Genomic DNA, 20,482 nt, shown 5'->3' with positions numbered 1-20,482 from the left:
TAATTTGGGGAATGTAAGATGGAAATATAGGATATAAATAAAGGATATAACATGTTAAAAGTATGCTGAATTAGCCATTACCAGTTCTTGGATGCAATGTACCCATAAATGTACAGACAAGTTTCACTGGATTCATTTGATACTGAAGGAAATTTACAGACATGGTAATGCTCAAGCAGGTTCTGAGTTATGAAGTGTGTCTTTTTAAAACGATTTTTCTAATGGATTTTCACAGTCTAAAACCTAAAATTCAATATGTCCCATAATTTAGGGGATATAAACAGGTACTATAAATGCCACCATGGATTGGAATGTGGGGTAAAACTTGGGCCCTATGTTTTAAACCTATTTTTGTTTAGATTGTGGCAAATTTACACCATTTAAAATATGCTGAATAAGCTACCAGTCCCTGAATGCAATGTAGCCATGTATGTACAGACAACTACCACTGGATTTCTTTGATATTGAAGAAAACCTAAAAACTTGATAATTCCCACGATAGTTTGCCATCATAAAGCACTAAGAAAATCAGCACATTCTCAGGTTGAAAGAGCTGGAACTGGTGACCTTTTGGCATTTTTGCTCAATCGATGGCAAATGACTACAGTCCAATTTCAACTTGTTCTCTTTTTATGGACTAATCAACTAATTGATTAAAACTACACATTTCAGTTCTAAGGAAAATAGCACACACCCAACATTTTTGTCCAATCTGTCCTCTAGTGCTATTTAACCAGGCAGTAGCTTCTGTGTTATTTCATCCGCTTATTAAATATACATCTCTAAGTCTCATCCATCACGTCAATAAAATACAAGGGAGGAGGATTTCCTTTGTGGAGCTCACAGAATTTAAAAAATGACATTGAAACATGTCTTTCTAAAAACAGTGTCCTTGTTATTGTGGATAATCCCAAAACATGAGTGTAAAAAAAAAATCTTTTTGCATATAATCAGGACTAAGTCTGCAGCAGAGAGTAGTTCTTATGTTTCAATTTGGGTGAACTGACCCTTTAATAAGTGCATTGCTGCTCTGCTGACTTTCAAAAAAATCTGCTTTGATCGATTGAATTAAGGTTTAAATGAAGTTCAAAATAAAAATATGTATACGCACACACACACACACACACACACTCTCTCTCTCACGTCCATCACTTTATTGTTGCGTACATGAATCTGAAGTGAAGCTCTCCACTGGTGCCACTCCCTTATCTGCAGTCATCTGAGATGACTAGACTTAAAGTAATCTGACAGTTCAGATCAGAGTTCTCTTCACACAAACAAAAATACACACACGTACACACACGCACACACACAGTTGTGTAAACGGTGGGCCACTGGCAGCCAGCAGAGGGGGCTTTCTTTGTCTGACATTGAGACAGCCCTTTTTGGCTGGAGGTCATTGCTCTGATCAGTCACATTTAATCGTGTTCACATCCTCTCCTGCTCCCTTGTGTCAAGTAGCTGCTCTGCTGTACTTTAAGAAGTCAGTGTTTTCACACTCACTGGTTGAATCACACACACACACACACACACACACACACACACACACACACACAGATCCACTTTGTTTATGAGCACTTAAAACACTGCTTTGGTCTGACCTTCACAGCGTGTCGGAGCTCAACACTACCTGCGCGCTTTGTCTCGGCAAACAGGCTCTTTTGCTGCATGATCATCACTTACGATGGCACTTTGCACAGGGGTCTTTCTCATACTCGAGCAGATCTGCAGCACGACTACGAACGCTGGTGTTCCTCCGCAGTCCTCCACCATCCCGCACTCCTCCATCCCGTAGGCGGGCCGCTTCCTCCTTGGCATACACACCCAGCTCCTGGGTGTACCGCCCATACATCTGTGTTTTTGAAAGACAGAAAAAGACAGCTTTTATACAGGTGGTGCAAGTGGGAGGCAGTGAAAGAAGTGTCAAAGTGATGCGGCAGGTTTTTCACTTAAAAGATGTATACAGTATCAGGTCACAGTAAACAGGGACAGGTGTCAGAATATTCACTGCCTGCAGCACCACACTGTTCACAGCTCGTCTGAAGCCTCTTTTAGAAAAAAAAACAAAAAACACCCCACTCAGCTTTGACTCAACAGTCATGTAATGACTTCTTTTCAGACAGATGAGCAGACAATAAGCCCAACCTGTCAGCACCCAGCTGATTAACTCTGCAGGGCTGCCACGTAATTGACTCCTAACGACGAGAGGCAGACTTCTTAGCAAACTACACTCAGTCAATCATGTATAAAGCCTGCGTCTGAGCCAGAGGTGCTGTCGTTGCAGTTTTGGCCAGTGTGTAGTTCTTAATACCATAATGGAGCTTTTCCAAAGTCTGTTTTGTGTTGTGGTGGTCCTTGTTTTGGTTTGTGATGTCGCTGCCCAGCCTCACTGGAGGCTGCCTGTGCAGAAACACCAGCCTCAACAGCCAAAGGTCCCTCCAGCAGCAGCTCCCTTTGATAAATGCCAGGTGGAGCGGCATGAGAAGATCCAGTGTGGGACTCAAGATATCACAGCTGAGCAATGTGAAAACATAAACTGCTGCTTTGATGGGCGGCAGTGCTACTATGGGAAAGCAGGTATTTGAATAGCTTCTTTAGCTTCTCGTGCAAATGCCACATGATGGGTGTTAATATCTACTGCAACACAGTAATTTATCTGTTTTCTTCTCACCCAGTGACTGTGCAGTGTACCAGGGATGGCCAGTTTGTGGTGGTGGTGGCTCGAGATGCCACTCTGCCCCACATAGATGTGGATTCAGTCAGCCTGCTAGAAACAAACGACCCCTCTTGTACTCCTGTTGACTACACGGCTGCTTTTGCCATCTTCCAGTTCCCTGTGACTGCATGTGGTACAATATTAAAGGTTGCGAGTGCAGTTTTTGTTTTTTGCTTTAGCTAATTTGAGCACTTGTGTAGTTGAAGTCCAGCCTATGTTTACTACTTTAAAGTATGGACTTTAAAATTGGGGGGAAAAAACAACCAGTTTCAGAAGGTTTAAACAATTTTTGCCATGTTGTTGCTTCATTCTGTTATCGTGACTGTTTCCACCTGCAGGAGGAACAGGATTACGTGGTATACGAGAACCACATGTCGTCTTCGTATGAAGTGGGAGTTGGACCCAGAGGCTCAATTACCAGGGACAGCCATTATGAGTGAGTTTGCATTAAATCAATCTCCCTGATTTGCTTTTGGGACCCTGAGGTTTCCTGACATGTAAAAGAACTCGTGCTCTCTCCCGACAGGTTATTGTTCCAATGTCGATATTCTGGCACAGCAGTGGAGGCTCTTGTCATGGAGGTGAATGGGGTTCCTCCACCCATGCCGGTTGCTGCTCTAGGACCCCTCAGGGTGGAGCTGAAACTGGGCAATGGACAGTGTCACTCGAAGGGATGTTTTGAGGGTGAGTAGGTCCAAGAGCCTTGTATCACCAGCTTGTCCAGGATCTTTTTTTTCTTACTAAAACCGGACCTTTTGATTGCAGAAGAGGCAGCGTACAGCTCCTTTTACACTCCAGCAGACTATCCTATCACTAAAGTGCTGAGGGAGCCAATCTATGTGGAGGTGAACATCCTGGAGAGGTCTGATCCAAACATAGTCCTGAACCTGGAGCACTGCTGGGCCACTTCTAACCCCAATCCTAACAGCCTGCCACAGTGGGACATTCTTGTTGACGGGTAAATTTAAAAACATAACTTTTAAAACATGGTTATGCCAAATTCTTGCATTTTATGTTTAACATGAGGTCTGATTGGATCCAGGTGTTCCTACCATGATGACCGTTACTTGTCCACAGTGGTGCCTGTAGATGGCTCCTCTGGGCTCCGCTATCCAACGCACCACAAACGTTTTATTGTTAAAATGTTCACGTTTGTGGCTCAAAACACCTTCACTCCTCAGGAAGACACGGTACAATCATTCACATACCTTTTTTTATTATTTTTTTCTTGTTTTGTCATTAAGTGACAATCTGAAGTTTCCATGGCAAATGAGCAACTTGCAATCTTTTTCAGATCTTCATCCATTGTGCTACGGCAGTGTGTCATCCCAGCAGCACAAACTCTTGTGAACAGTCATGCCACCGGCAACGTGAGTAGCTCGTCAACTGTAATTCATGGTTTCAATGTTATACTTCTGATCATTCTATCACCAGCTCTTATAATTGGCTGGTCTCTAAAGTTGTGACAATCAGAGCTTCTATGCAAATTTCAGGATTCCTACACTACCCTAAATTCAAAACGAAGTGTATGAATTTTAAATTGAGGTGAAAATCTACCAGTAATTATCTGCAGATACAAAGATGTAAGAGGAAAAATGTAATCGGTACAATTTTTTTTGTTTTACAAAGCACAAGGTGAATGAGAAAGGAGGCTGAACCAGAATTTTATTTGTATATATTTTTTTTTAAATCCGTCAATTCTAACTTCATTGCCATCCCCTCCTTTGCAGGAAGAGCTGCAGTCGCTGAAGTTTCCCAGAGTCAGAAGGCTCTGGTCTCGAGCGGCGAGGTGATCCTGACTCCATCTGCTCACAACACCAAATCAAAAAGATGAGATCCACTGGCAGCCATTTCTGGCTGTGACTTTTTAATAAAAGCTTGTCAAAAGCTCATGCTTATTACTGGGTCTTGTCTGAATTTCTGTTTGAAGGTCGCTCGCTATACTTTTTTTGCTGAGGTAGATTTTGTGCAGACGCAGTGTAGTTGAGCAAGAAATGCATCCCCCTCTCTTCCTGATTTTGTGCTGAGAAATCACAAGGTTGCATTACAAATGGGTGCTCTGCTGCAAGTCATGCTTGCCTGATAAATGTAACGGTAAGCTGATACACATACTGGTTGTTAGCTGTGAAAATACTTGAGTGGTATCTGTGCTTAACTAGCAGCACTAGTTCTGCAGTCCTGGTGGTATGGCCATGATTCAAACCTTTTATTTTTACCTTCTCAAACAGATCTTTCTAGCATGCTACATTAGGATGAGCATCACGACTCCTCCAGGCTTGCTGCTCTTCTCCCCCTCTTTATTTTTTGATAACAGTCCCTCTAGGTTTTTCTCTGTATGCTACAACTCACAACATCTCTCCTCCACTGCTCTGCGCACCACCTCCCTCTTTGTCCCACTCCAACTCCTCCACCCCCTCCTCTCATTGAGATGGGCATCACGACTCCTCCAGACTCGCTCTTTCTGCTCGCATGAACAGGAGGTGCAGAGAGAAAGCAGAGCAGCCGTATAGCTTCAGTCTGACTGACAAGCAAAAGGAAGGACCGTGCTGTCAGGATGCTCATCTCCCTCCACCTTAACCTCCAACCTGCTGGGAAGCATTTAAGCAAAACCCCAGCTATACATCACATTCAGACAGCAGCCTCATCCATAAGCCGCACTCCAAAACCCTAGAGGACTCAGCCAATAGGTGCCAGCTGACAAACGCTAACAGCAGCTGCTGTGTGGACATAGACAAACATGTCAGCAAAGTATGAAAATATGTTTTGCCACTGGTTAAAAAATGCTGTCAATTAGAGCAAAGTGGTGGATGCAGAGCAGACAGTAGCACGTGTGTGGAATGCAAAATATTTGGGAAAATTAAGAATTTAAACATGTCACACTGAAAACTGACACTTCAAAACTGGATTCATTGTAAATAAACAAATTATTACTCTTTGTACTAAATTGAGGATCTTGTCAAAAATACAGGTATAAAATACAAATTCTAATACTTACAATTTTTGCTTTCAGGCCTTTTGCCTTCAACATTAAACACTGAATATTAAATATCTTGTCTTTGTACTGTATTCAGAAGTCAAAAGAATTGACAAATCAGTGTTGTAGAATATTTTAGAGCTATTCATGAGGTTGATTCTGTTGAGTTTTAAAGCAACAATGACAAAAAGAAAATTGAGTAATGAAACAAACTAGTTTTAAATCCAAAGACAACACAACCTTCACACCCCCATGGTCAACATCATTTTTAAAACTCAGTAAGGCATTTCAATGTCACTTTGTGTTTTCCAATAATTATGTATTTTGGTTTTATCTTAATATTCTTGGCATTTTTTCTTTATTGAAAAAATAACAGGAAACAAGGAAAAAAAACCCCACAAAGGTTCCAAATCAAATCCAAATCAGAAATGTGTTTATATATCTTAAACATTGGGCATCCAGATGGAAAAAATATGAATCACTTTGATTATGTAGTTCGCCTACTTTTTCAAGCTAAGCGGCCACATTACTGCTTCGCCGCCCTGCATCGATTCAGACCGTCTCCAGTTCAGAGTGAGTTCAGTCTGTTTACTGTTCCAGCAGATGAGTATTTACTCTGTGTCTTCTGCAGCATTTAAGTAAGCTTTTAACAAGTCAACATGATGCGCTTGGTCACCAGTGAGGGAAGTTCTTCTACTTAAAGCTTCTGATTCTGTGAAGATACATTGTGGTCAGTTGAAGATTCAGTAGGGATGGGTACCAAAAAATACAGAAAACTTGGTTAATTATTGTAACGTTAGCTGAAGGCTGAGACAAACCAGCCCCTCATTCCTCTAGGAGAGGTGCCTGTGGGCAGTGAGTCACATCAGCTGAGGGATAAGAACTGATACTGACTGATGTCTGTGTTTTTCATTCTTTCTAAATGTCACTCAGCATCTTAATGTCAAAATTTCATGCTAAGGATTTGTCGGCTATAAGAACGCATGGTCATGACGAAGTAGTATGTTCCAATTGTATGCATACTGCATGCAACAGATTGTACTTTGTAAGTGAAGCTGCAGTACATACTAAATGTAAAAAGAAAAAATGATGTGATTCGGAACGCACCTTTAAATCATGCTGGGCAGGGGCCTGCAGGACCAGGATTGAAAAAAAAAAAAAAACTGTTTGAAGGTAACAAAAATAGATAAATAAAAATAAAATTATAATTAATACTATATTTCATTTCTGCCAATAGATCTTCATAAATCACTCTGAATCCAACACACTGAGCCTTGAAGAACAGAACTGCCAAATTCAATCCAAAAGTCCAATTTTGCACACAGTTGGGAAAAAAGCATTCACACTGAATCTGAAAACCCCCAAATGATGACAGTTTAGAGGACAGTTCCACGTTTTCGTCATCATTGTGGCTGTGGTAGTGTTTACTCAATTTAATGACCCACATATGCCCACTTCTTAAGATGTTCGACTAGAGACGTGAAGCATGGAGGAATGTGACAGACATTCCTGGTCAGTAACTGGTCTATATTTCTATTTCTATAACTCTATTCACAGCCACACCATCTTTTTCTTTTTTTCATGTATTTCATTTGCTGGCAGCTAATTCTCATGCACCCACACATACAGTATAGACGCACACAAACCCACCACCAGCACCAGACAAACACCCACCATGACTATAAACGGGGCCGTGTTTAAACGTGTTTCTTTGGCCTGTATGAAAGCAATCACTGGCCATCTGGAGCACGGCCCCCTGGGAGAGCAGCAGTTGGGACCCTGTGGGTTAAATGAGCTGTTATCTGTAACCGGTTTACCTCCCACATGACCAATTTCTGCATCTACATTAGTCAGTTTACCTCCCACATCACAACCCGCTACACTAGTTCAACTCCCACAGGTTGCTGGTTTAGCGGTTTGTCGTAGAAAGTGACGAATGCAAAGACGAGTGTTTCAGTTTGGTGCAAAATGGCTTCACAAGGGAAAAAATTACCAAAAATGTATTTGCTACAAAAACTGGAAGATGATCAAACTCACATTCGTTTTGTTAATTAATTGTGCAGTCATAGAGTGAAACTCCAGAAAGTCTAAAAATCTAATTTGCACACAAAGAAGAGGAAGCCTCAGTTTTGTCATCAAGGGTTGTGCAAGTCACAGCTGTCACGGTTGACTGTGATAGGCTGAGTCAACTGTCAATCAATCTAATGTGACTCAAATTCATCCTCCTGAACATCTCCTTATCTGAGCCAAGGGCTTAAATAGCTGCCACCTAGAAACAAACATGTCTTTATTGACATGAGGGTGTTCAGATGATTACTTTAAGCTTTAATCTTAATATTTTTCACAATGAACCCACAGTCTTCCTTCCTTCTTGCTAAACTTTTGACTGGAACCTTCACTTCAATATTTCTGGGACTGCCCATGGCTCTGATAGCCAATTATTCTTAAACCCCAACAGCCCAGAAAATGTCCCACTGGACTGAAAGCCCATTTGTCCAACAGCATGTTGTCCTGAAAAGAAAAAAAAAGAAAGCTGACTGCTTGGAAGACCCTTTGTTCTGAAAATAGACACTCCCTGGAGTATTTTGCCCTTACTTTCTTGGGTTAGGGTTCAGGTATGTTGTTTGGTGTAAGGGCAGAGACATGACTTATTAAAACCCCTGCAGATTCAGCACCATAGACGATGCCAGTAGTCACTGTAACAACTCCAATGAGAGTGTGTATTTTCGGAGCAATGGGCCTTTGGAGCAGTGGGCGTTTGTTCTCGGCTTAACGGGCAAATAGGACATTTTTTGGTCTCCTGCGGTTTGGGAATGATGTGCCATGGGAACAATGGCATGGCCCCAATATTTCTGCCATGGATTGTAAAGATACTATACACCATGAGCAATTTCAGAGATTGTCTTTTTTAACCTGCCTGCATGGGTTTCTTGCATTTGGGTCATTTTTGCAAAACAACTCGTATTAAGAGAAGCCGCACCAGAAAAAGGGTTTTAGGGAAATGTACAATTATGTCACAGTAAAATTTATTGTTATATTGACCTGATTATGTTACTGTTAATTTTTAACCTGTAAAATACTCTGCTTTTTGATAACCACACTTCAGGGCAAAAAGTAAAAAAAAAAAAAAAAAGTGTATATCAGTTGAAATATTGGTATTGGCATCGTCCTCCAAAAATTAACTATCGGTCTGGCTCTAGCTAAAATACACCGGCACTCTCACCCAGGACACCGCCGTGTGTGCCCGTGTGAAACCGAAAATATTCAATTTACACATACACATCACATACATAAGTTAAATAAACCTTTTCTGGCGCTTGACATTGCTGCAGCTGTGTGTGTGTGTGTGAGTGTGTGTGTGTGTGTGTGTGTGTGTGTGTGTGTGTGTGGTGTAATACAGTGCGCAGCATCAGGAAAACAGACGTAGTGCCAATGAAAAAGGATATTTGATGGCAACGTAAAGCATCCATCATTTTCAAAACATGGCGAACATTTAAACAGATATATATATTTTTTTGGTGGGACTTATTTAGGTGCTATAATACTTCTTGTTACCCGTCTGGTTTACAGCAGCACAATGCTCCGCTTCCTGACGGCGCTACTCCCTGCCTCTCACCACAGGGGGATAGCTGACAGTCATCTACTGCAGAGAAGACACTGACGAGGGATAAGTACCTAATACATGTATATTGTTCACCACTTCTGACTAATAACAAGGGGCGCACCCTCCCAGGTTTCGTACAGCATTCACATTCCACCCTACAACACTTCTTGCTGCACAGGTTCATTTACCAGATTGAAAACTCTTCAGTCACACGGAGAGAGTACCACATGTCCACCATCTCTCTACTGCGTAAGACCCCCCGCTTCAATGCCACATCACTCACTCTGCCACCTTTCTAAATCAGGCCATGTGCAGGCCTAGCACAACAGATGAGATAAAAAGTTCTCTATTATTCAGCAATTCCCAAGGCACTGCAGGGTAATTTATTCACCGCGAGGCGACTAAGCAAGGACAAATATTTGACACTCTAATGATGAAGGCCTGAACAATCCACAACTTTCATCCTCGTTTCTCTTTAACAATACATATTCATAAGATGATTTTAATCTCCTGAAATTTTGCAGGGTTTTAGAGTGAAGGGACCCATCACTGCGGAGGGAGGAAGATGGATGTTTTAGACCCTTAAACTGCTGTGTAGTGTTGCAGTGGCAGCGTGATTACTTAAACGCGCGCCGAGTGTGTATTGATGAGGCCAGGGGAGTAACAGGAGGACTAAAGCACTCGGGCTAATCTCAGCCCTGAACCCTCCAGGAACAAGATTGAAAATTGAATTAGAGGAGGAAGCGACAAATTTGACTCGTCCCGCTGTCTAAATTTGCATTAATATAGGTAGAGGAGGCTGCCTTTAGAGTGGTTACCTATGAGTCAGAGCTCATGCGCTCACACACACGCACGCACGCACGCACGCACGCACGCACGCACACAAACAGACGTCAAAATAAACATCAAAAATCTTGACGCTGTCGAGGCAGACATGCACGCGTGTGAATCCCAGACAAGTATAAATACACCGACGCACTCTGATCATGTTGGGTTGGGCGTCCTGATGTCAGCGAGACCGAAGGATCAAGCTGCCTGTCAGATAAACACTTGACGGGATGAGCTGGCTGTTTTGTGTACATCATGACACTCATCCACAGAGATTATGTTGCAACAGGTTTAAAATGCGTTTAAATGGAGTCTAACCAGAAGGGGAAAAAAGACACTGACGTTCTGTCTGTGGTTTTGACAGTAGGTTTAATTAGTAGGTTAGTTGGTTTCAAAAATGCAAAGCTGGCCAAACACGTAGCCAAAAACAAAATATATTTAAAGCTGTAGAGTGCACTGCAGTCACAGCTGATGGTGGCACGCCCGTGGCCAGTGCAGAAGAAGCTGAACCCTCCATGGGTGACAAAACTTTAAGTGATATATTGAAATCTTTTTGGACATCTTCAGGACATCTATTCAATTAGTTGGATAAATTGTTGTTTAAGCTTTTTCCATAAAAAGAACATGATCTGTATCGGATGCTTGTTTCAGCCAAGCACCTGCTCAACTTAAAGCCTTGTTTTGACCAAGCAGCCTGGTGCAGTTAATTTACAAATTAGAACAGTTATTTTTGTGTTTCCATTATCAAGTGTCGTGAATAGTACCAAAAGAATCGATCCATGCTAACCTGTTTTTGAGTTATCCTTCTGCTGAGGTACCTGCACACTAATCCAATACTGAAAAAACTGGAGTTAAAAACTGCAGACCACTGATTGGTCAGTCGGAACAACCAGTCTTGATATGATGTAGGATTTCCCCAAGTTCTTTGTTTCAGCAGACTTTTGTCTTGAAGTGATGGTGAATGTGAGGAGTGCAAAGAATAAAAGGCTGGCAGTTTTAATGTGGTCCGTCTGGCATTAATGTACAGTATAGGTCCATGTGTCTGTAAATAAAATGCAGAAGGCTCTTTAGCATGGCCTCTCTGTGAGAGGTTTGCATGTTCTCCCAAGGCTTGCACGGATTGTCTCCGGGTACTCCGGCTTCAATCCAAAGACATGCAAGTGAGATTAATAGGTCACGCTAAATGTACTCTAAATGCCTGAAGGTGTGAATGTAAGTGTGAATGGTGGTTTGTCTGGCAACTTGTCCAGGGTGTACCTTGCTGCTCACCCAATGTCAGCTGGGAACAGTTCCAGCCCCCCGCGACCATGTAAAGGATTAGCGGTAACAGATAATGAATGAATGAGTTTCTCAATAGTCAAGATCCGTTTCTGAAAGGGGTTACCCCTGAAACACAGTCAAGAACAACCTCCCCACATTTAAGATTACTGTATGAGGTGGAAACAGAAAACCAATCTCATATCTATGTACAGTTACCACGGGTTACGTACGAATTCAAAGGGTACTGTACCGAAAATACTTTGGAGCTGAACCATAGGGCTTTGAAGAGCTTCCTCCTTTAAATCAATGTCGGTGTTACAATGTATTTGGTGACTCATGAGTCAAACTTTAAATAACAAAAAACAAGTACCGTTAGGAATTGGTACCCAATTGTACTAACTGTACTGGTACAATTGTAACACATTGCCACACACAGCAATGGCAGTGGCCTCCATCAGAAACAACAGCATTTTGCTTAAGGACACCTCGACACCGAACCACCAATTCTGTCACAAATGGACGACCTGCTCTGCCTCCTGAGCCACAGCAGTCCTCGATTTAGAAAAAAAAAAAACAGTCAGTCAAGAGAAAATGAATTACTGATTATAATTATTTATAGATGCTTTAATCAATTATAGACTAACCGTGGTAGCCCTAGCTGACAGCTGTAGCCACTTACATACAAAACGTATGGTGATTTTTTAAAATTTCATTCAACATTAAAGAATAAACTAAGCAACAGTCTATAAAGCAGTTCACATGATCTCCACACTACAGCACTGAAATACTGCTTATGCGTTAATGCATCTAAATCTAATAATAGTCAGTAATAAGGACAATGATATAATGTACAACTCCCTAAATTCTGAATTCTGGATTGTCAACTAATGTCTGTTATTACAAAGTGTTCGGCCCTGCACCCTCTACATAGTTGTATAACAGTGTTCAAGTATAATGTGTTCTCTAAATGGCAGGTATGCCATTTTGAAAATGTAGCTCTTCGGTAGGTGAATATACTCCACAGTGAGTGGTCTATTCTACCAGTCAAATGAATTGAGATTTGACAGATTTTGTTTCTTTCTGCAGCCTCTGCAGTGACCCATTCAATAGTTCGCAGGTAACAGCACTATTTGGAAGTGACAGGACGTGAAATGGACTCGCGCCAGCCTCTGTGTGGGAGAACGGACAGAATGCTGACTATAAGGAACTAGACCCCCCTGAAGAGACAGCGCTTTGTATGTGTGAGTGTGTGCGAATGTGTGTGTGCAACGGCGACAGAGGGAGAGAAAGATGCTGAGATACGCAGATATATGTATGATAGTCAAATTCTACTCAAATGTGGGAGTTTTCATCATAAAGCACAAGGACTCTTCTCATCAAAGTTGCACCAAATGGTGATGTACAGTTACATTGTGTAATTTCAAAAAGAATCCTTGAAAATGATGGCACTAAACTGCAAACAGCATGCCCATATTCACCAACCCAACTGGTCTGTGACACTTTACGCGAAACAATGGAAAAGAGAGAGGCAGAAGATCTCACAGTCCAGTTTTCTGTGGACGGAGCGCTTTCTCACTGAGACAATCTGTGTCCGAATGCTGCATTGTGCATAACTAACAGCATGTGCAGTCTTAGTACCAAGTAGTAAAAATGTTTGTGCACATATATTCAGTATGTGTAAGTCAGATATTTCAAATTTTCCTTTAAATTTTTTAATGGCTGCCGATTCCTTGTCTCAGTGAATATAAGGAACATAATTCAGTGTTCTCACCTCCTGCATTGTATTTTACACAGTTTCTTGTTGCAGCAGCATTTCTTTAAATATTAATCAACCGCAGACATATGGGAGCGTGAGAAGTGGATTTTCTCAGTGGTGAGTCTTGACAGTCAGTGCAGCAGGTTGCTCAGAACACATATTCAGAAAGCCCGGCAGCCTGTGTATTGTGTATATCCTATCTGCGGTGCTGCAGTGCCCCGTGGCGAGGGTTGGAAGGGGTGGGGTTGAGGGGAAGTGAGGGGCGGCAGCTTTTCCTCTTCAGGTGGATGATGACTTTGATCCCTGCGGCAGCCAAATCCTCAAACCTCCTGCTGCTGGAAGGACAGGAACAAACCGTTTCCAACATCTGCTCCGACAGAGAGTTACCACACGCCCTTTTAGGCATGTATGTGTGGGCCTACAGGTACGGAGGCGTAGGCGCAGTGCAAACACACACACACACACACACACACACACAAACTAAATGCACACGCAAGACCCATGGAGCAAACTTGCCCACGCTTCTGAGAGGAGAAAACACATGATGCACACACGCAAAACCCTGTGACACATCCAGAACTCCCACACCTCTTTTGAAAGAGCTTCAGCTGCAGCACTCCGACACCGAGTCAACGCCGTCTGTCTCCTTTCTTTTCAATCTCGGACCTGCCACTTCTCCGCTTTACCTGCTCCATACCTCCATCCCACGAGAGGCAGACAGCCACTGCCTGCTGTCCCAGCATGCACTGCACCTGACAGCGGTTGTAAGAGCCAGTGACCCATGCGCCGGCCCCTGGTTGCTTGTCAGTCGCTGCTCACAGGATCTCTTCCTGCATCTCCACACAGGAACCCAGAAAATAACAGCTGCCGCCTAAAACGCTGCAAAGAGTTCCTCAACCCTGCTCTGGTTATCAACATCTTGCTGGTTATAAATAGCCTGTTTATTCTGTGTTTTACTATTCCCTTTGGATAATGAGTTCAGAGAGGTTAGCGCTTTCTAGGAAATCTATTTGGTGCAGCAGTGGCTGAAAATGTCAGTATAACCGCTGCTGTGCACAATATATGAATGGATATTTGCATATCAAATAATTGTTTCTTTGATTCTGCAGAGGGAAATGTAATCATGGCCACTTGCGGAATAATTATATCAATTATTCAGTCCTTGGCTCGTGTTTATGCTATGTTTATGATACCCTCAGCATTTGATCTTAATGGATTGTCACAGCAAATGCTCACTCACTGTAAAAGTCGAGCACCAACAGGAGCCATAAATTAAAGGGTTGTTTTTGCTCCACTGTCTTGGCAAACACTACAGTCAATCAGCTGCCTATTCTAAAGAGGGATGGTTGGAATGATTGTATGAATACAGGAGCGCATTTTTTTTGAGTGCATCTGTGAATGAGGAGATGACATTTCTGTGCCTCTTCCCTCCTGGAGAAGTTATCAGACGGATCTCTATTTTGCTCTGTCGGCTCCGTGTCATCTCTTCGACACCAGCGGTTCTGTTCAGTGCTGCCAAAACTCAAGCGGCCGCATGACTGAAAGTCCCTGAATCTTGCTGATGGCAAACAATTAAACACAGAGGATCCTTTTGTCAACATCTGAATTCAATCTTTAGAGCGCAGCTACAGCGGCAAGAAACTCAGTAAATGCTTTGCTTATCTGATTTAAACGTGGGGCTAATATCTATCTCGACACGCCACTCGGTTTTCTCAGGTTTTTGATGAATAGTGCTGCCACTTTGTACTTAGAAAGTACTTAGAGACGCGTACATGTGCCGAACAGCATAGGCACACACTTGCATCTATTTTTGGATAATGGACTGGTGTGCTGGGAGTAAATGATAAAGCCATTGATCTGAGCGCAATGGTCAGAGGAGAGGGAGCTGGGCAGACAGCACGTTCCAATCCTCAGAGACTCCGACTGCCATTTTACATTACTATTGATCTTTGCACCGAGACACACAGCACGGCATCGATCTTCACACCTACAAGAGCAGAAGAGCACCTCTGTAGCACTTGGGCCCAACACAGCTGCAGGACCGACGGATAGAGCACAAAACACAAGCCTGCACCGGCACAAAGAGAAGAGAGAGGCACACAAATCAGGGTGGAAGGACACATCAGTCTTTCTGTACCTCTATCTGAATATAGATAACCCCGTGTAAAGTGCTCCAGGGTATCACTTGTCACTCCTGCAATGACAAGAGTGGGGGGGGGGGGGGGGGGGGGGGGGAACTGGTGCACGAGGCAATTAATATTCAGAAACACTCCACTTTTGGTTCACAAGAAAGGCCGCTCTGGCAAACAGGAAGGGGCTGAGGGGAGGGTGACAGAGGGAATAGATGAGGGGGCACGATGAGGGACAAGATCTGCAGGAGAATAAGGAGCAGATAAGGACGACGCAGGACGTGAGCGAAATACATTAGAGCTCAGTGGGCAGAGAAGGGGGGGGCTCTAATCTTATATTTCAAGGATATTAACATCTTAATAATGACCCATTAGGCCATACATAAAGTGATCAGAGATAGTCTGTACATGCATTCCTTCAAGCTGAACAAATGAATCTGACATGGTTTGGTGAAATCTAAATTGATAAGACTTAATTACGGAGGTGGGGCCAGGCAAGAGGCTGAGAGTGACGCAACACCTGTGGATCAAGGTGAAGGAAAGGAAGCAACACAAAGATGCTAAAACACAGCCAGTAAAGGCAACATGTAAGAATACTTGATAAAAGCCACACACAGCCTCCTCCTGTTCTCACACAGGACGCGGATGAGCAGCCGGCAGCCGCATCCTCCCCGGCCCGACAACGACATCCATAAAAAAAAAAAAAAAAAAAATCCCGTCATGCGCCGACACATGACGCCAAACGCCATCTATGACCTCATCCGAAACTCACCAAAGTTTGCTGATACTGAAGCGTCCGGTCTTCGGCCTTGTCCTTCACCATTGCCGCAATATCCTCATTAAGACACCCCGATCCGAGACTCTCAGGAGTGCAAGTCGCCCGCTGATTAATCTGCGGAGGAAGAGGAGGACGAGGAGAGGAAGGACGAGGAGAGGAAGGACTCGGCACGTCGGACTGCCATCACATGTGCGTTTGTGTAACAGGTTTCATATCATGAGCTCTCCCGCATGATGCAAAGCGCCGTCGCCGCCGCGGTGTGTGCGTGCGTGCGCGAATGTGCGTGCGTGCGTGCGTGAGCCAGATGAGAGAGAGTGGCTGGATGTCGCCTCGAAGCAGCGCTGGTGCGGTTTGACTGCGAAACACCGCCTCCCTCCTCCACTCTCACCGAGCCGCTGTCTCTCCTGTGGACTTACTGGACTTGATGATGTTCGGATTTTTTTTTCTTTTTTTTTTTTTTCTGCGGAGGTGTGATAAGTGGTTGTTTGGATAACGATGATCTGTTGAGTATGTTTTTTTTTTTTTTTTTTAATTCTCGTGTTCCTGAAAGACCCAAGTGTCTTTAGCTCCTGATTTGAGTCATCACTCCATTGATCAAATGTGATGAGTAATTCACAAGGCTGAGGCTGGAATATGGCTTTGTCATTGTCGTGAAGAAGTCTCCACTTTTCCACAAAAAAGCTGATAAATATCCAGTGGCATACTCAGGATGTTTGAGGGGCAGGGGTGGAAGAAAAAGGGGCACCATCTGTATGCAGTGGGGCACCGGCATGCAGAAAATCATGATACACATATAACTAGAAGGTCACCCAGAGGACACTTTATCATGTTTAGTCTGCTCGAAGGGCACGTTATTATGTTATATATACCATAGGAGCCCACCAGATATGTATCACTGTTAGAAGTGTTTTATAAAGACATTCTGGGATAACTGCAAAAAAAAAAATGTTTTATGTATATATGGTGTGTGTATATATTTGTATTATAAAAAATTTTGGCCAACATATCGATATCATATGTCTTTTGACTCCCTTATATTGGTATTGGTATTACCCCTACCATGGTAGTGAATAAACATTAGTGTCTGAGCATCCTTAGCTGCCATTAGATACATTATTATATAATGTACAGGACACTGAATCTACAAAATATGCCTTGTCATATGTCACATGCAGCATATTTTATGTGGTAAAATCTACTTTACTCATGTCTTTATCTACCTCCTTCATGACTCTTCCAATTTTAGTAAATGTCAGTGTCTGATTATGGCTCTTTTTATCACTGTGCCTGACTGTCAAGTGGTCTAACAGGATGAGTAGTTTCAGGCGAAGTGGCTTAAACTAGCGATAGACAACATTTTTGCTTTAATTTATCATTCTGAAGTAAATACTAATGCAGAGCGGCTGTAGATAAATTACACCATCCATGTATAGATCGGTTCCCTATAAGCCTCGCTTTCACCATGCAATTCGATCTGCCATCGGGCTGAATGCGGCACAGGGAAAGCGTGTTTGTCACTGTGCAACTGAAAAAGGAAGAGGCATTGATTTCCCCGGTCGCTATCCTCAGGTAACGGTGGAACAACTGGAATATCTGTGGAAAGTCTACACCGCAAAACAAAAAGAACCCAGCTGACGGAGGAGGTAAAGAAGGTGTAGAGTGATAGTGCTCGGACAGTAGCCAGGCTGCTAGCGGTGGCCATGTTGCGGTCCGTGCAACAGTGGTGACAAAAGTAATACCACAGGGAAACACTACAGGCGGTGATTGTGAAAACTTAATAAGTATTTTGTACAATCATTATTTCTGGATTTGATTTCAGATGATCTAAATCTCATTATTTTTAGCTGTTCTTTTAGTAAGGTGTTCTTAAAAGGGCGCTCCAACAAGTTGAATATGGACCGAGATGCAGGAGTAGATAGATCTCACACCCTGTCTGCTTGGTTTATGTCATTCAACCTCCTTGCCCCCTGTTTGTGACACAGGCTGTCTTTTGAAAAATTTCAAGACTCAGAGCCCAACATAAAAACATCCCTGACAACATCATCAAGGTTATTCGCTCAGACTTTGGAAAGGATCCTTCTAGACCAACAGAAGAGTTACAATTGATTTCACAGGTTACACTCCATGATAAATTAACTGAGAGTATGATGCAACCAGAACAGGAAAGAAAGTAACTCCTAGGTTTTTGTTCCTTTTGAAGAAGGGAAGCAATAGATACACAGTGCTTTCAGGGGACAATATAAGTGATCATTGAATGCATTAAGAACTGCCTCGTATTTACTTTCTCACATTATTTTTCTCTCTAGGCTTTTGTACTTCTTCCACCAGTGATAAAAAAAAAAATTCAAGCAAAAACGTGATGAGAGAGGTCTCTTCCAGCAATAGCCCTATCTTCAGGGTACGAGGGGTCAATTGATGAAAATGAAAATGATGTCAATTACATGCAATGATCTTCGGAGACACCACATCTCACGCTTCATTAACACCTATGGGAGATTTGGGGCAGATGTCTTAGACAGACATGCAGAGTAGCATTGACGCTCTTCCACAAGTTCATAGTGGTCCAGTACTTTACTAAAACTATGATGACTTTTCCTTGTCACCCATTTGTATGGAAAACATTGACCTGTGGCCCCAATTGATTTAGTCAGAATTTATGCATTTCCTCATATTCAACTGTATTTTAAAACAAGTGAACCAGTCTTCTACTACTGTCTGCCAAACAGCTCTATAAGGAAGCATTTTGCAGTGAAGTATTGTGCTCACGGGCACCACAACAATCACTGTTGAGGCCCATAAAACTTATTCGTTTATGTGTGCCTGCATGCAGAAGCATTTCGATTTTATCCAACACTAAAAGTTCACTTGAAGTTCCTCTCAGATCATTTCCTTTCCTCAGATGACACATGTATTATAACATCGAGAGCTCACCTCTTTGGGCTTTCACTAAAGGGATTTTCGAAGATGCTACTCATGGCAGTGAAATCTATTGCACTGAAAGATGCGCTGCCAAGTGAGACACGCACCTGAAAGATAACCGCAGATTCGCGGATTCGCAGCTGCTTCGTCAGGACCAAACACCCCTCATGTTTGCCAATATATGCATCTACTGGATGGGAAATTCAGGAAGTTGAGAACTTTCTCAGGCCAAAACAAATATGCTTACCTTACCCATCCCTGCCATGGTTTCAAAATTGTGCCAACAAGGCAGCAGATCACTGATTAAATCAGGGTTTAAATCAATGGCAAGGCATTAAACAATTTAAGGCAGTCACAGGGGTACATTTGAATATCAAACTCTGATCCATTACAAGTTAAAAGACTTAATTCCTCTGGGAGTCAAAGCCTCTGACTGGCTGATAGATAAAACAGTCCTGCACAAGACTGCAGCTGATTGGTTGTTGGCAAGGCAACCAGTTCAAAGCACTGGACCACAGGCATCAGAATCAGCCCGGGCCTCTGACACCACTGAGCGATGGGAGGGATTTCACCCAAAAGCCTACTCACTCAAGTATATGTTTCCATTCACAAATCTCATCATTCATGCACCTCAGGTTCACTTGCACCTTAGGCCTTTACAACCTGCCCTCACATTGTCACAAAGAGCGCCACCGACTTCATTTTATCAGGGAGCTGGCAGCTGTAGACAAGCAGGGGGTACGGTGGCCCCGACAGCTGAGGAACTGGGTGCTCTGCAGCCCCGAGCACCAGCACACTGACCCACATCTCCTCATCTCCACAGGATTCTTTAGAAATATACCACCCACCTCTGCGTGGAGGCCAGTTTGTTACCAAAATACAAGAGGAAAAACAACACGTCCCCCGTCCTGTGTGACAGTGAAGAGAAAGATCAATTGTCCAATCTCCACATGGTGACACAGCTTGAGAAATCCGCTGCAATCCGAATTAATTATTTGATTTAATCTAGTGTTATTCAGAATTAACAGTATGCCATTGTGGAAAAAGTTATTTCTTAAAATTAGGTAATCGGAGGAATAATCTCAATTTCTCACCTTTCATAATTAATGATGTGTCTAAAAGTAATAGTAAATCTATCTTATCGTTATATCTGATACTATTATATTATAAAATGAATGTATGCCTCTTCTCCCACATTTATTTTACTGCAATTCATCTACAGTATTACAAGGACCTTGAGTCCTTGATGCGCAACATTAGGATATACAACCACCTGTGCCCCTTTTTGTTTTGTGCGGCAAGTTTCTCAATTATCATTCATTCCGGTTGGCGACAGCTGTCAGAAGATACTCGGCAATAACATCGAAATGACACCTTGACACCAGCAAATACACCATAACCCAATCAGACCTTCAATTACCATTTGCCCTTGAGCAAGATATGGGCAAAGTTCAGCACACACGCATGGATTTGACACTTTGGAGCGAGAATAGAGACAGTGATTCATCCTGTCAGGAC

At 42.8% G+C, this 20,482-nt stretch overlaps 2 protein-coding genes across 9 annotated transcripts in view; one reads left to right on the top strand and one right to left on the bottom strand.

Moving 5' to 3' along the window:
• clcn2a (chloride channel, voltage-sensitive 2a) overlaps window positions 1-20,482 on the bottom strand; it is a 52,915-nt gene that overhangs the window by 29,751 nt on the left and 2,682 nt on the right. For 3 of the 8 annotated variants that reach the window (XM_030403383.1, XM_030403378.1, XM_030403380.1), the window contains exons 1-2: window positions 16,040-16,517; window positions 1,684-1,852 (exon numbers count right to left, since the gene is read on the bottom strand). In XM_030403383.1, the coding sequence (XP_030259243.1) occupies window positions 1,684-1,852; window positions 16,040-16,090 (220 nt within the window). In that variant the 5' untranslated portion in view covers window positions 16,091-16,517. Of the gene's footprint in view, window positions 1-1,683; window positions 1,853-16,039; window positions 16,522-20,482 lie in introns of those variants that run through there. The other 5 variants (XM_030403381.1, XM_030403382.1, XM_030403376.1 and 2 more) reach the window with 4 other exon arrangements.
• Window positions 2,259-4,614, top strand: LOC115572900 (zona pellucida sperm-binding protein 4-like). The gene is made up of 8 exons (XM_030403385.1): window positions 2,259-2,577; window positions 2,676-2,863; window positions 3,055-3,152; window positions 3,243-3,400; window positions 3,482-3,674; window positions 3,759-3,906; window positions 4,011-4,086; window positions 4,447-4,614. Exons 1-8 carry the CDS (start codon window positions 2,316-2,318, stop codon window positions 4,548-4,550), a joined length of 1,227 nt encoding a protein of 408 aa, XP_030259245.1. The 5' UTR covers window positions 2,259-2,315; the 3' UTR covers window positions 4,551-4,614.

Source organism: Sparus aurata, chromosome 21 (genome assembly GCF_900880675.1).
Source record: "Sparus aurata chromosome 21, fSpaAur1.1, whole genome shotgun sequence".
Taxonomy (NCBI): Eukaryota; Metazoa; Chordata; class Actinopteri; order Spariformes; family Sparidae; genus Sparus; species Sparus aurata.
The sequence above is the reverse complement of the archived record's forward strand: the minus strand, read 5'-3'. Positions and strand labels throughout refer to the sequence as shown.